Source organism: Rattus norvegicus, chromosome 1, assembly GCF_021556685.1.
Source record: "Rattus norvegicus strain SHRSP/BbbUtx chromosome 1, alternate assembly SHRSP_T2T, whole genome shotgun sequence".
Classification (NCBI taxonomy): Eukaryota; Metazoa; Chordata; class Mammalia; order Rodentia; family Muridae; genus Rattus; species Rattus norvegicus.
In genome coordinates this window covers 204816888-204832833 of record NC_141534.1, presented here as the reverse complement: position 1 = coordinate 204832833, position 15946 = coordinate 204816888, and the positions used below count along the sequence as shown (strand labels likewise).

At 47.0% G+C, this 15946-nt stretch overlaps 1 protein-coding gene across 1 annotated transcript in view; it reads right to left on the bottom strand.

Moving 5' to 3' along the window:
- The window catches only part of Mgmt (O-6-methylguanine-DNA methyltransferase), a 232650-nt gene that overhangs the window by 39642 nt on the left and 177062 nt on the right, over nucleotides 1-15946 (bottom strand). The window contains exon 3 of the mRNA NM_012861.1: nucleotides 535-695. Within this exon, the coding sequence (NP_036993.1) occupies nucleotides 535-695 (161 nt within the window). The remainder of the gene's footprint in view (nucleotides 1-534; nucleotides 696-15946) is intronic.

The following is a 15946-nucleotide window of genomic DNA, read 5'->3' as shown; positions in this document are numbered from 1 at the left end:
TTCTTAGGTTACTGGGAGGCTTCAGGCGCCCTTAGCAAACTCTACTCAGGCAATTCACTTTTAAACTCATCCTTCACAGTATATCTGTGGTAAGTTGGAAAATGCAGTGGTGGAGTGGCCTCTGCAGTCACTGTTACCGAGGAACTTCCCGGAAGTGGCTAACTGTCCAGATACAAGGCTCATTGTCTGTGCCGTTGGCAGGCAGAGCGTTTAAGTTAACAGTGAGCTTATTGAAGAATTTACTGCCATTCAGATGTGCTCCTATTTAAACCTGTCAGCCAAGCCAGAGTCAAGAGTTGATCTGCATGCATCATTTTTACTGCTTTTGCCAAGAATTATGTGACCATGTGCCAAAACTAACATAACCACTTGGAATGGGCGGGGTCATGAGCTCTTAGCCTACGGCCTTCAGCTTGGCCGCATGCCGCCTGTTTAGACGATGTGAAAATTCCAAGCCTGTGTAGTCAGTAAACGAGCTGTGATGTCAGCCATAGTTAATAAGTCAGGCTCCCCAAAGGCAGCGTGGGTACCAACCTTGCTGGAACACAGGGTGATGGAGAGCAGGCAAGGGAAGCCCCTCTGTGGCTGCAGGTTCGTGGAAATAGGCTTCCAGCCAGGCTGTGCACTGCACCAGGGGCTCTGGCACTCCCTCTGGCCCACCGAGCACCTCAGGACAGGCTGGAGCCTCTGTGGGGCTGCAGAAAGGATGAGAAGCTTAGTGACCACATGTGTGAAAAGCATACCTACTGCAGCTAACGGGGGAAGGCTGCCAGCCACTCCCCACTAAGTGTCTCTGCCAGACATACAGAGAACTGCAGATAACAGAAATGGCCACTGAGGGATGTTGGGCAGGAAGGCACAGCAGTTCCCATGCCTGGTGTTCTATCCCCAGGTTTATTAAGTGTAGGGAGAGCCCAAATCATGCATTCTGAGCTTCTGAATGCACAGTGTCTGGGCATGGGAACCAGCAAACTGACACACAGGAACATCTCATGTCTGCCGTCTAAGTTTGGAAGTCAGCATCATCAGGTAATCACCACTAACATTTCCCCTAAACATCAGGTAATTAGACTGTATTATCCACATCCTACCTCTCACCCTGAATCCCCACAGCAGAGGGCCATCCCTTCTCAGATGGCTTTGGGCTCCATTGTTGGAAGCTCCTATGGGTACACTGACCCACATTCCCTAGCACTGATGTGAAGTGACGTCACCTTGCACGTTTGATGCTTTCAGGCTATCAGGCTGGCCCCCTCTCCTTCCTCGGGTGTCTAGTTGGAGGTGCTTCAGTATCAAGTCATCCTGTTCATTCTCATAGTCCCTGTCCTCTGGATGTCCTTGAATTTAAAACAGGAATATTGCATAGAAGCTTTGGACGGTTTCTTACTGTTTCCTGCATGGGACCATCTTCTGTTCCTTGGTTTGGCCCTACGTGGACCCCACTCTTCATGCTCAGCTGGGGTCAGCTCTGGGTTGTGCTTCCCAGGCTAAGAACACTAAAGGCTGTAAGGGAAGGGCATTTCTGTGTTCTGGGCTCTGAGCCTGGAGTTTTATGGCAGATTCTGTTTTTGCTTCAATTTTCTGGGATCCACACCCAAGAGGCATAGACACTGGATCTGATTTCTCTGGTGATTTTTCTCCTTTTCTTCATTTCCAGGCTCTAGGCTGCAGCATGCTTCCAAGTGACTTTCTGGGCCTGGAGGGTACAGCTTCTCTGGGACCTCTCAGGCAGCCCAGTGTCAGTGCTCATGGGAAGGTAGAAAGGTCAGGATGGTGTAGAGGGCAAAGACTCTTTGGATGTTTAATCTCGCCAGTCCCCTTTGGCTCCTACCTATGGTGAAGGCTGGCACATTCATTCACTCCACGGGTCTCCTCCACACATGGACATCCTGGCCAGGAGGTAAGGCCTTTACTCAGCTTTGGGTAGGGGGCCCTACACAGGTACGATTAGGGGTGTGGCTGAGGGTGGGAGAGCCCAGGTCAGGCCGCCTGAGTAAAGCTGGTGGAGGCCAAGATGGGCTCCACAGATGGGAGTTATCAGAGCTTCTGGATAAAGACTAAAGCAAAACCCAGCAGGGTCAGACCTCAGAGGTAGGGCAGGGAGGTCTCAAGTCACAGGAAGACGAGCCGGGCAAGCAGGGTCAGAAGGTCCGATGGCAGGGTGTTCCATGAGCATGAGCTGGGAGAGCTTTAAGTAAGGATCTTATGTTTGGGGAGGACACAGTTCCTTCCCTGTGTGTGTACTACAGATCTCTCCCAGGGCAGTGACACACATTAGGCAGAGCCTTGCAAACAGGCCTGTGTAGGTGCTTAACTGCCTAAGGCAGTGTCTCCTTGAGGGATTTTGTGTCTCACTAAGTCCTTGTATCTTTCAACAAATACTTACAGGGTGGGATGCACAACAGGGTTTCTTTGTGCTGTTTTCAGAGAGGGCAGGAAGTCATTCAGAAACGGCAGCATCTAAACACTCAGGCCCCCGGGAACGAACAGAGGATGGATGGAGAAAGAAGCCACAATCCATGAGGATACTGGGGCAGAAGTGGACGGCTGAGGGGAGCAGTCAGGCCTGGAGGGGTTGGGGAGATAGCTGAGCTGGCAAAGTGCTTGCTGCATAAGCACGGCCACCTAAGTTTGACTCTTGGTGCCAGAGTGAAGAAGCTCGAACCCATGGCATGTGTGCACACTCAGTGCTGTGGGAGGGAAAGAGAGCCCGGCCTCTTTGGTGAGTTCCAAGCCAGTGAGAGACCCAGTCTCAAAAAGATGGACAACATCCAAGGAATGACTCTCGAGGCTGTCTTCTGCACTCTCTACCTCCACATATACACAACCAAGCCCTGACCTGGCTGATCCTGTGGCCATCACAGGCCTTTCTGAAGCTGCTACACGAGGCCCCCATTCAGCCCTGTGCCTGACCAAACAGATGCACTGTCAGTTCAAGCCGATGCTGCCTGTGTACCCCAGGTGGGCCCCAGGGATGTCAGCTCGCTCCTCATGCAGACTGCAGGCCTCTCATGGGAGTCTCCTGGGGAGATGGAACTGTCTCACTGCCCTGACTGCTTTTCCTATTAGCAACGTCTGATCACGGGAGGGAGAACTTCTGCCCGTGCCTGGCTTAGATATTACTCAATTTTAAAGATACATGCTCAGTCATTCTATCCTGGTTCTGTAGCTAAGTGAATGGAGTATCATGGGTGTCTAAAAGGAGAGATGGAGAAATATGTAATGTACTTTGCCCTCCTGGTCCCTGAGGACAGTGTGAAAACTGAGGAAAAACGTGTGGTGTCTGCTGGAAGGAAGCAGGTCCCTCCAGATTGAGGTGGCCAGCAAGCAGCCTGTCATCTTCAGGGTTCACTCCACCTACTTGGTCTGTCAGTGAGTAATTCACGTCCATGTGCACAAACCCTCAACCAAAGACACAAGAGGGAAAGTCTGCCTTTTGGTCCTGCACCAAACTACCACTCTTCACAGAGCAGGAGTGGTGGGTGGGGTGGAGTAGGTAGAGATAAGACAGGTAGCTAGGACTAACTAGTACCTCAACACCCAGGTCAGGTTAGTGTAGATGCAGTGGGCACCACACATAAGGGTCCTGATGGACACCAATGTTCACTGTGTGTGAGAGCACCTTAAAGCATGGATCTGGGGTTTCTGTATTTCCCAGTTCAGAGGCCTCTGATGCCCATGGTGGCCTTCCCTCCACCTTGCAGAGGGCAAGCCGCATTTCCTAGCATTTCCCGTTCTTAAAAGGATACGTGAAGAATTTTTATAGTGGTAAAATTCATCTTAAATTGATTTTTTATGCTTGTGCTAAAGATCTCACCTCTGATTCACTCTGGGGTTCTCTTTTTAACTCTTCCTCCATCGATACTAGATAACTAGCCATGGGTGAAATGTAATTAAACAGCTTTGATTCCGAAGCAAGGATTTATGGGGCTACATTTAAAATGAATGGCTTTAAACACACACATAAAACCAGATTTTTAAAGCCATGACACAAATTTCCATTTCTACAATAAAATGAAATTTATTCTCTTGCCCTGCCCTCTTCTTCCAACTTTCCCTGCTGTTCGTCCAGGAAAGAGCTATGGCGTGACAGCAGTGCTAACGGCTGCCCTTATGATGTAGGAGTTTCTCCAGACCTCCCTGCTGACGAACCCTGAAATTCTAATAATTAGGGGCTCCATGGCCCACTCTTTAAAATACCACATCCGGGTTTCCTCAGCACCAGCCCCGAACGAGATGCAAACCTCGGAGAACTGCTCAGCCCTGCACTTGGCATCCCTTGGAAACACTTGTTCCAACCCCAGTGGTTGACTTCAGCCCAGCTCTCTAGGTCCCCATGTCATCTGTCCCGTGGAGGAACAGAGTGGTGAAGACTGGGACACAGGCTCCTCTTTTGCTTTTTAACTGGGTATTGGAATTTTCCAGAAGGCTGAGGGCTGAGAAAAGAGACTGTGCTTCCTCATGCTACCATGGGAGGATGGAGGATGAGGCATTTTAACACTGAGGTTCAGGTCAACTAAGCCTGTTCTGAGGGTTTCTTCAAGAAACTAACAACTGTTGGTCATTGCAGGATACAGAAGCCTCCTGGACTCCCAGAGCACGGAACAGGCCACATGCAGTTGTGTTGCTACAGATGTCTGTGAGGGCCTCAACCCATTTCCCTTCCTTGGCTTTGAGAAAGGATCACCCATGGTGCATGGCAGTGCAGATCCTGTCTTCCAACTCTTAACTTAGTAAAGAAAAGTAGTTCCAAAGCCCCATTGCAGACTTCTAGCACATGAGCAGCCTTGTTCTTCCTGGGTGAAGCTTGAATGTCGAGACATGGACACCATGAGGAACAGAACACAAGAGACAGTGACGCAGTCAAGAGCAAGGGAGATGGCCTCAGTGCTGTGCATCTTGACTTCTGAATCCTGTCGAGTGGAGACTGGGGATGGCAAGGCTCTGTGTAGCGGGTGTTGCAAAGCCATAGCCTCCCATAGGAGCCTTGCCTGGGGCCTCGTTCTTTACCAAGTGATGACATGTGCATGCCATGCTACAAGGGGAACCTAAAGGGCACAGCTGTCACCACCTCCTCCCATCTTTCCCAGAGTACGGATTCGCCCAACAATTTAAAACATGGCCCGGCCCATGGGAGACTTCGCAATACAGGTCTTGGGATGCTTCAGGAAGTCTCTCGGAGGAGAGAATCACTAAGGGCTCATTTCTCAGTGACTTCTACCTCCCCAAGACAGTAAAATAAATGTACTCGCTTTAAACACCATGTGATATAAGAAAATAGGCTATGATTTCTTTAGAGTCAGTCACGTGTAATGGCACCATGTAATGACAGTCACCCCTAACGTGGGTGTTGCTATGGAACAACCAGGATGCAGAATGACAAGATCACATGCTCATGCCCTTTCCTCTGTGACCCAGCCTCTCCCCACCCCCAGAAGATGAATTTTCAATCTATGCTTTGGGAATTTTCACTATGACACTAGAGAGTCATACAAAAGAATTCTATAGGCCAGAGTTCTTCCAGACTCTGGCAAGGAACTGATATAGGCTGTGTCCTTCTACCTGGTATAGAGGAAGCTGTGTGGCAACTTGTGGAGTTCCTGGCAGGGCTCTTAATAGGAGGAGAGCTGAGGCTACACGCAGCATACTGGACAGGTGAGGAACATTGCCAAGGCCAAGCATACCTTGACTTCTCTGGCTTCCAATGTGTGGTTTGGAGGGCAGGGGGAGCCTCCGGGACTCTGGGATGGAGCTCCAGACTTCACAGGCTCACTGAGGTACAACAGCAGCAAAGGTGACTTTATAAACACCGTGTGGAGACTTGCTCTGCCGTGCTGGCACATGCACAATTATGTCTAATTTAGAAGATCTCTAGCCGAGTGGCTTGTGTTTGATGGATGTGTCCTGCATCTAATTATGCCCTTCCCACTAAAACTCAGGCATTTTTCTTCCAGGGGTAGGATTGAAGACGAGAAACAAACTATGCTACCTGCTATCAATAAAGACCACTTTTTAGAAAAAGACAGACTGAATGAAGCCTTTAAACTTTCCATTCCGACTCAGTGAAGATCTGATCCTATTTATGGCTTACTGGGGAGAGTGCCTACATAGGTGGCCCCTTCCTCAGGCACCTGTAGCCAACTGTGCAGATAGAGGGGACATGAAGGTGAGGTACACAGGGCAACAGCAGTGGCTCCCACTTATGCCTTTCAGACAACCCCACATTTGATGGGAGTTGCCAAGGACTCTCCATTCTCCTGCCAATTCCTGAAGGAATGATGATGAGTGTTGGCTGCCGTGCACTGCCTGGTGGCGGGCGCTGTCCAGGCATCACTCACATGCAGCTCTGACAGTCCACTTTTCCAGAGGGGTTTTAGGATATAGAATAGGAAAGGGGGGTGTTAAAGAGCTGATGCTAATGACAAAAAAGAGCAAACAGAGCCACCTCAACAAAGAAGCTGAGCCACAGGTGAAGAAGAGAGGTGCACCAGTATGAACTGGTGCTGTACTGGGATCATACTGCCCAGCAACACTAATAGGGCTGTGGTAATGACCTCACTATGCACAAGTTGGTGTCACAGATTTCCTACCTGCCCAGCCAAAGGACAGTATTTTCTACTGTGAAAGATAAGGATAACAAAAGTAAGTGTTGTGCTTACTTTTTGTCAAGTTAATGTATACCTGGGAAGCAGGGATCTCAGCTGAGAGCCTCCTCCACCTGACTAGCCTTTCGGCAAGTCTGTAGAGCATATTCTTGATGAACTATCAATGTGGGAAGGCCCAGTCCACTGTGCGTGGTGCCACCCCTGGGTAGGAGTTTCTGGACTATACAAGGAGGCATGCTGAACAAGTCAGGGTGAGAAAGCCAGTAAGCAGACTCTTTCGTGGCCTCTGCTTCAGCTCCTACCTCCAGGTTCCTGCTTGAGTTCCTGCCCTGACTTCCTTTAGGATGGTCTACATAGCGTAAGCCAAGCCAACCCTTTCCTCTCCCCCTGGTTTCGTCAGTGTTTTATCACAGCCACAGAAAGTAAAGTAGGACGAATAAGTATGAAACAGGGATGGATTTTAGCATGTATAAAATGCTAGTTAGTATTGTAAGACAAGAATACACACCACTCATAACAAGAGAGTTTCCTGAGTGGCATTCAAGAGCCTTGTTTTTGTACCTGCTATGGTTTGGTTCTGAAATGTCCTCCAAAGGCCCATGTGGTGAAGGTGATCATCAGCCTGTGCTGCTACAGGGGGAAGCAGACTCTTTAGATGAGGCCTGACTGGAAGGAGTTAGTCATTGGGTGTGCTCTTGAAAGTGATATCGGAGTCATGGCCTCACCTTTCTTTCTCCCGGCTGCAGTGAGGTGAGCAGCCTTCTCAAATATGTGTTACTACTATGATGTTCTGTTGCACAGAGGCCTGAGACAATAGGGGCTAAGTGACTACAGACTGAAAACATGGCCCAAATAAACACCTCTTCTTCGAAAATTCTGAACCTTGGGTGTTTTATCATAGCTGGGAAGGTGACCAACAGAGCGCATACTTTTAAAGAGGCACTCTCACTCAATGGGAGGCTTCCTATCATGCCAGACAGGCCAACAGGCAACACAAAAGCAGTCATTTCTAGAAGGAAGATAGAAATGCGTCAGCCTACAGGAAGGGCAGTGGTGACACCCTTTACCTACAGCAGACGGTTCCAACATCAACTCAGCAGGACCTCACTGGGCTGTTCCTGTGCAGCTCATGGCCCCTTTGTCCCTGACGCGAGTTCTATTTTTATAACACCATCAGAAGCCATCAAATGATATCTGTCCCAGGGTCAACAGTATGAGGGAGACAGTATGAAATTTAGCAACTTCCCATTTAATGGCTTTGGATGGTAACAAGAGTGCTGCTAAAGCTAGGTATCAATTTTTCATGAGCACACCAATCCTTCAAAATTTTAGGCTCATTAAGAGAAGTGAGGCGGAAGGATCCTGAGTTCAAGGTCAATCTGAGTTACATAATGAGACTTTATCTCAAACAACTCAAAACCTGATAAAACCACAAAAGAATTTACTATAGTGTCTTAAAACATCTGCAAAGGGGGAGAAAAGTTTATGTAAACCTTAAACTCCTCCCCATAAGGATCACTTATTTTTTCTGAGAATACTTATGTCTTAAAACACATCAGCAATTAAAACCATATTGTAAAGACAGCTTAAATACTACATGCAAGCAATTAGAATGTCCTTAAAAAGGCTATATATACCTTTATACCTTTTAATGCGAGTCATTAAAAGAAAAATCTTATTTTATCAATACTTTAACATATCATTAAAAGTCTCTACTGTTTGACAGACGAAGATAAAAACACCCTAAAACTACAGATGAATGATCAGGTCCCTAATGATTCCAAAACAATTATAGGATGCAGAGCAATCTAGTTAAATTTTATTCAAAAGCTGACTACACTTGTGTTTTCTTTTATTTTTCTATCAAGAAACCCATGAGGCTTAAGCACAATTCATTATGTATGAGACCCCACTTGCAGTGCTCGACTGTTGATTAATAGCAAAGTTTGCTGTATGTGCTCCTGCAACATTAGACGCATACAATATGCTAACTTATTCTTTCGCTGAAACTAATTATTTACAAAAATGACTACTTGAGACTACAATTTATTAAATGCATGCATCCAGTCTCAATTTGGCCCCCAAAGACAGCCTGGAATGAAGATCTTTTACTTGATGTGACAACTTCTGGAAACACTGTTATTAATATTGTAAATGTGGCAAATAAAGAGTTCAAATAGCCTCACGTCTATGTTGCCTTTGCTTCCTTCCGCCAAGCAGCTTTTTAACAGGCTTTTCCGCGTTCTAGCCACAGAAGGTACTTGCCTCTCCCACAGTTTAATTTAGCTTCTTAAAATAAAAATGCTTACACATCTGTAAAATTGCAAGAGTCATCCTCTGGCTCACCACATTGCTGGGATTTCCAAAAGGCTGTTTCCCAAAGGGTTTTTTTTGGGGGGGGTCCTAGCCCTTGAAATAGGAACAACAGTGTATAGACTGACTATACCCAGAACTTACCACTATGTTATCTTTCCAGGGATCTCAAATGGGGCATCTGGTCAATCACTTGCATCTTCCCTACTGACTGGTTTCCATGAGTGCCATGGCTGCAAACAGAGCCACTTGCTGCAAATATCCTTTGCTTTCTGGTTTCTCTGTTGGACTAACATGCATACCCATAGTTTCATCTTCTGGGGCTTCCAAGGACTCCACCCTGGCCTTATTCTACCCAGTTCCAGTGTGCACATAAGCCCCCAGAGTAAGGAAATCACTTCCTTTCTCCACATGTTGTAATAAGGACAGTCAATATCTGCTCATGAGGCAAGATGTAAGTGCATAAGATTGTTATGTGCTGTGGATTAACTGGCTTATGCCCTTAAGGGTTTGCAAGGACATCTAGGAGATGCTCTGGAACATATGCTGTTAAGGCCTGGGGAATGAATCCCCAGGCAGTGGGCCTCTGCTTTCCATAAGAACAAGAGTTGAGAGAGAAGAATAAATAGCGGGAGTTGGGAACCTCAAGATAGTTTGCCCAGAGGGGTAAAAGATGGTTGTTTTAGTGTTATGTGAACCTACATTCTGGCTCTCTACACTGTTAACAGGCAAGGTGAGTGACTGGGACATTCTAGTGGCAATCCCATTCATATCATAAGACTCACAAATAAGTAGCCTTGGGAAAGCAGGGTCCTTTAAAGATTGAACCTAGGAAAACAACCCAAGGCAAACTCTGTCTAGATTTATTGCTTCTTATCAAGGTTTAGGACATGTCAGGCATGATTAAAAGCTATTTGGTGACTTGTCCATAGGACATAAAATTCCTTTACACAAGTAAGAGGTCTTTCTGTGTAGATGTTTCCTCTGAATTTAAAAAGAAAAAAATCTCTCCTGAAAGGAAGGAGGCTCCTTAAGATTCAGGAAGCTCATGAAACTTACAAGGCTCAAGAGGCTGAGAAAGCAGATCCTTGGGGCTTCTTACTAGGTTTATAGGTAGTGAACAATCACTGGGAAAGAGAGGAGACTCTTTAGTGGAGATGCCTATAAGGTGGGCAAGGAGCTCCAGAGAGAGAGCTCTTTTGAGTTGTGATCTACCCTAGAGTTGGGTTTTTGGTGATGCTGTTACTGGAGAGTCTTTCAAGCTCTCTCTGGGATACTATGATAAACTCATTAGTTTACCAAATTAGACTTGATTGAAACTGTTTCGCTGGCCTGTTCTTGGTGGCCTGAGGAGCACAGATGTTTGTTGACCTCTCCCTAGAAAAGGTCACAGAATAGGCCTATTTCCAGAATGCCACAAACCTATCACCTTCCCAGTTTTTGAACCTCCAGAAGTGAGGCCCAGATTGCAAGGTGTAACAAGATGGCAAATTAAAGCGGGGCTTTATAAAGAAGCCAAACTATGAACACTCCACCAAAATGATTTTTTAGAGAGCAGACCCAGCCCTATTGATTCATCTAGCATATTCTTGGCACACAATATTTGTCTGATGAATGGATATCTTGTGCAGGTGCAAAGTTGTTAAGGAGACCCTTTACACCATGTGCACCCAAAGCACATTTTCAGATTCCATTTCTCCAGTGAGTAATTTGCTGAGAACCATTCTGTAATGAGAATAACCAGAGGTTTTCTAGACAGTAGAAGTTACACCTCTCAGCTTTCCCAGGCTTGCTTGCAGGCTACAGAATAATGGGGTTTGCTAAGGCCTGGGACTAGGCCTTATGGTCAATTTTATTCGCTTCAATGGCCTCTACAACTAGAGCCCGGAAACGGTGCAGATTTGAAGTAATAAGATGAAGGAAGGGATTTCCTTTATGTATGATCATCCCCATTGACTGCACGATGTGAAAAACAAACAAGCCAAAAGTCAACAGCTAAGAGCAAAGCCTTGAGCCTTATCCTCCTGTAACTGCAGAAAGTGTTGGATCCCATCAGGTACAAAGGCCACACATGAAGGCCACATGCCACATCCTCAGTTTTTCATCATGACTCTTAATCTTGCAAGAGGAATCCACTGAGTTATTACCAGAGGAGGACTGAAGAGATGCTACTGGGGAGAACCACCCCACTACCTATGGCTTGCAGCAGCCTTGTCAACTTGCAGGCATCAACTTCTCTAGGTCAGAGGAGAATGTGAGGACCATGAAGAAGCCCAAAGCTGGCACACAACAGCACATCATCCCATTCCTGCTGGGAGTGTGGGATATTGGGAACAATGGGTGGAGATCGCTAGAGGCAAAGCACCTGAAGATGGTGACAAGACCTACTCCAGCCCCAGAAGAAAGGAGGGCCAGGAAGCCAGGCCCCTTTGTAATATCTCTTCTTCTCCCAAGCAGGTAGAGGTACCTGTCACCTTTGTTATGGACCAGGCTTCTTCCCCCTGAGCCCACAACCCAGAAGAAAGCGTTTGATGTTAACACGGCTAAAGCGTATTACCCCAATTCGGTTCATAGACCGGACCACCATGTAGCTGAGAGACTCACTCTCTGCCGTCATGCTGTTGAGAGGAAAAAAATGTTCATTCTAATAGTGAGGTATCTGACTTAAAATTTAAAATAGTAGCTAAATATGCTGAAGATGAGACCTCTTTTATTTTCCAAGAGGCATTAGATGAGGATTGACCTCCGAAGGGTTTAGCCCCATTAACTCGTGTACTGGGCTCATTAATAAATAATCCTGCCACCAAATTACCTGACTTGTAAATTGGTTTGTACAGTTCTAAATAAATAATAGATAGTTCCCTATTATCAAACACTGTGGCATTTTCACGGAGAAGCCCAGCGTGCGATACATAATAGCACAAGACTTTTCCACTGGCCAACACTCCGTTGCTCACTTCTGAGAAGGCCCTAGTTTCTCCCGTGAACTGCTGCAGCTGGGACATGTTAGCTAGTCATGTTAGCTGGTCAGTGGAGTAAAAAATACTGTATTTAATATCACACAAGTATATTGAGTATGCATTAGTGGCCAAACAATCTTAAGCAACTATTAAATGGACAGTTAATGTAATTGTATTTTAAAACACTGAGGTCATATTTAATTTTGAATTGAAACTCTTAAAATGCACTTTCTGGCAAAGAATATAGAGTAATAAAACAACATTAACCACAGGAAAAAAAACCCTAAAACTCACATTATTAAAATAAATCTTTCTTCCAGAGCACTGATATTTGCAAGAAGTGGATTACAAGAAGCAGAAAACATTTGTGCCTTTTCAAGGAGTATTGTCACTGGCAGGAGAAGCCAGGGTTTCAACCCGGGATGAGATCACACTTCGAATGGGACTCAGCTGCATGCCCACCCTCTCTTTGGTCTCGGTGCTGGCCGCTCTCCCAGGACCTGTCTTCCTTCCAGGGACTCAAGCTCCTTTCAGCTACACCCTTGGCCCTTCTAATAGAAACTGCGATGAGGGAAGAGACTGCAGCAGGGTGTGCTCTGCAGCTGAACCGGGTGGGCGCTTTAACAGCTCCTGCCCCATGCTGCTTGCAAAGTCCTATTTTATATGCCGTCTCCTCATTTCCAAAAGTCAGTGTGGCCCTCTGGGAGGCTGTCACACCTCAAGCAGCCTGGTCAGGTCTGTGGACCATGAGCCTGAGCTAGTTCCAGGGTATCCCGGGGGAGGAGGGTCACAGGGCTTTCTAGCCAAAACAGTCAGACACTTATTTAGAGCTGTTCTGACAGCAAGCTTAGGAAAGACCCCTTATGTAAGCCCTGGAGCCTAGAGTAGCATTTCTGCGCTCTTAGATTGACATCAGGACTTTGCCACTGGTCCCAGGGATGAATAGAAAAGGAGGGACCATCCTGCTGAGGACAACCTCCAAAGGAACTCTGGTGCGATGTTCTAGCTCCCCTGTATCTTGTTCTGTGTGCCAGCATATGTATCTTCTTACAGACGTCTGTTCTTGCAGTCATTGCAGTTTCCAGTCTTTTCCTCCTTCTGTCCCTCCCTCCCTCCCTCCTTCAGATGGAATCTCATGTATTCCAGGTGGGCCTCAAGAACTACGTCGATGGAGGTAACTTTGAACATCTGAACCTCTTGCCTCAATCTCCTGAGTGCTGGGATTACAAGCACACACCACCGCTCCGAGTTGTAAGTGGCGCTGGGGCTGTAACTCAAGGCTTTGGGCATGTAGACAAGCACTGTACTGAGCTACACCCCCTGCCCTACTCAGGGGAATTTTTATGTGAAAATATCTCCCAACTGCAATCCACTGTCCCAGACACAGCGTTTTATGTTTGTACTGGTTAGATGTTTAAGACTTTAACTTCAGCAGACTGCCAGCCTGTGTAAGCCCCAGTGCCTGGATCCCTGGAAATACAGACGCTACCCAGAAGGCATGGTCCTGAGGGAGCGACTGCATTTCTGCCTATTGCCATTCTTGAGCAGCAGTTGGCTAATGCTGGCCCGGGGGTGGGGTGGGTGCAGGATATAAGCATTCATGACCGTCTCTGGGAAACCCTCTCACAGACGTAAATCCTCTGTGGTAAGTAGTTCAGTCTTGTGCACAGATCTTAGGAAGCTCACTCCCTGCCCTACTAAGCTTCATTATAGAGCTGTATTCACCCAGGAATAAGTACTGGATGCTGCTTCCCTCCCATACTTGGGGCTGGCGATGAGGAGTGGCCACAAGCTTTGAAGTCAGCTGCAGAGCCCCCTTAGAACATGCATAGGTCAAAGTGGCCCTGGGTGTCTCCACGTGCACCAAAGTTACTTCATGGTTTCCGTCAGAAAACGCCAAGAGTGTTGCCATCCTTCATTTCCCTGAGACCCTCAGCTAGTCTCTGATCACCCAACCTTTTTGGCCGGTACAGCAGCTACTGCTGGATTCCTGTCACCTCTTTACACAGGATTCTCAAGGCTTCCCTGGCCCACAAACCTGTATAGGCTAAACCTGACTGACTACCTGCTTTTGTAAGCAAAAGTTTTGTCAGCACTCAACCATGTTGATTTGCTTCTGGATATACTCCAGAATCGAGAAGTGTCTAGGATATTCCTCTATGATCAGGCCCCGCAGAAGAGGGTTTTGGGACCCTTGATTTAAATTCATAGAGACTCTCTTGTATGCTGGGAAGATTCTAGTGAGCTAGGCTCCCATCACTCCTGAGCCCACAACCCTGTGGGTCTGCCTACCTGCATTATACCATTTTGTATAATATATCTTCTTCTTTAGGCCCTAACTCAACTTCTGTGTTAAGTCTGTTCAGCTGCCCTGGCCTGTGCACAAGGATGACACTAAGGACAGAGTCATTTTGGATGATGGTGAGCTGATCCATCCCTGTTCTGGTCCCAGACACCCTGCTCTTTCCTATCCAGTTCTACAGTAAGACAGGAGCTAGTATTAGGATTAGGTCTTTGCTGATCAGGAAATGTAACTTTAACTTTTTCAAAGCCTACTTTTAATGATGGTTCTTAAATTCTTTAACCTCCTTCTAGCCCACCATCCACCAGAGGTAGATCCCTAGGCTCCCTGCTGCTGTCGGTGCTGATCCTAAAATCCTCCTGACACACTCAATGTGTCTACTCTGTGCATTTCCCTCCTTAATGTTGACTAATCTCATCCTCACCGGGCTTGGAAGCCACAAGAGCCAAAGAACCAACCTGCCTACGTCTCAGCCATACCCAAAGCACCTCCACAACCCACACATACATTCTTGGATCCCATGGGGTCCATGTTTCTGTTCTGCTCCTAATCTCTCTGCAACTCATCATGTGCACAGAGGTCCACACTATCCGACACCAATGCCCTTGGTGTGAGCTTGGCTCTAACACACCACAGCCTCTGCCAAGTATAAAGCACTCCTTGGCCTGGTCTCCTCCCAGATCTACACCGAGATCACTGCCAAGCACCCAGCAGCCCCTAGCTGATGCCCTCCCAACTTTACACTCTGGTCTGTGCCAAGCACCCAGTAGCCCCTAGTCTGTGCTCTCCCAGCTTTGTATCCTGATCTTTGCCAAGCACACAGCACCAACCCTCTGGATTCTGCTCTCCCAGCTTCCTACTCCAACTTCTGCCAAGCACACTGCTCTCCCTGGCTGGTATCTTGCCAGACTCTTTACCCTGATCTCTGCCACACACACAGCAGCCGCTGGCTAATTCCCCTAGTCTTCCGCACAGGCGGCACAGCAAGGAACCTGTAACACAGTGGTACCTCACCTGGTACAGGAACTCCTTGAAGAACAAGTGTGAGTGGCTCACATGTTCTCTCCGCTTTCCTGAAGTTACCACAAGTCCAACCTATCTTTAGGCAGCTCTGAACCACTTACAGCAACTGGCACCAGTGCCTCTTGTGATGTACTCAGAGCGTTTGGTGAACTGTTAATGAGGAAATGAAAACTTCAAGAGGAAGAGAGATAGAGGCAAAGCGATGGGAGTGAGTATACTTACAGGGAGGGTTTGGAGTGATCGTAAGCATTTTGATGCACTCTGGGCCAGATCGTGTTCTCGTTAAAGTCCCAGTGTTTTCAATTGACGTCTTCATGCATTCACAGAAAGGCTCACCACTGAACTTCTAACCTCAGACTGACTGAGCACAGACTAGTCAGCATGGCATAAATGTCAGAGTCTGTGGTTGAGTGCTTATTACCCACCTCTCTGTTTTGATTAAAACTTGAAATATCAAGAACTGACAGTCTGAATCATATTCAAGCGACATAAGGGTAGTTTCAGTCCCACCCAGAGTCCAAGAGTCAACAGATATTCATGGACCCAAGACCTGGCTGGATGAGTCATAAAGACTTAGTTTTTAATATCTCCCCATCCCATTCTATAGGGCCAAATTAATTTAAAATACTGCACAGCTTCAGATGGCTCTTGGCCTGTCAGCTCTCCTCTCCTGGGTATTGTTTTGTTGGTTTGGCACAGAAATCACCAGAAGGTCAAAGCATCAAGATCACTCTTGCCAAGCC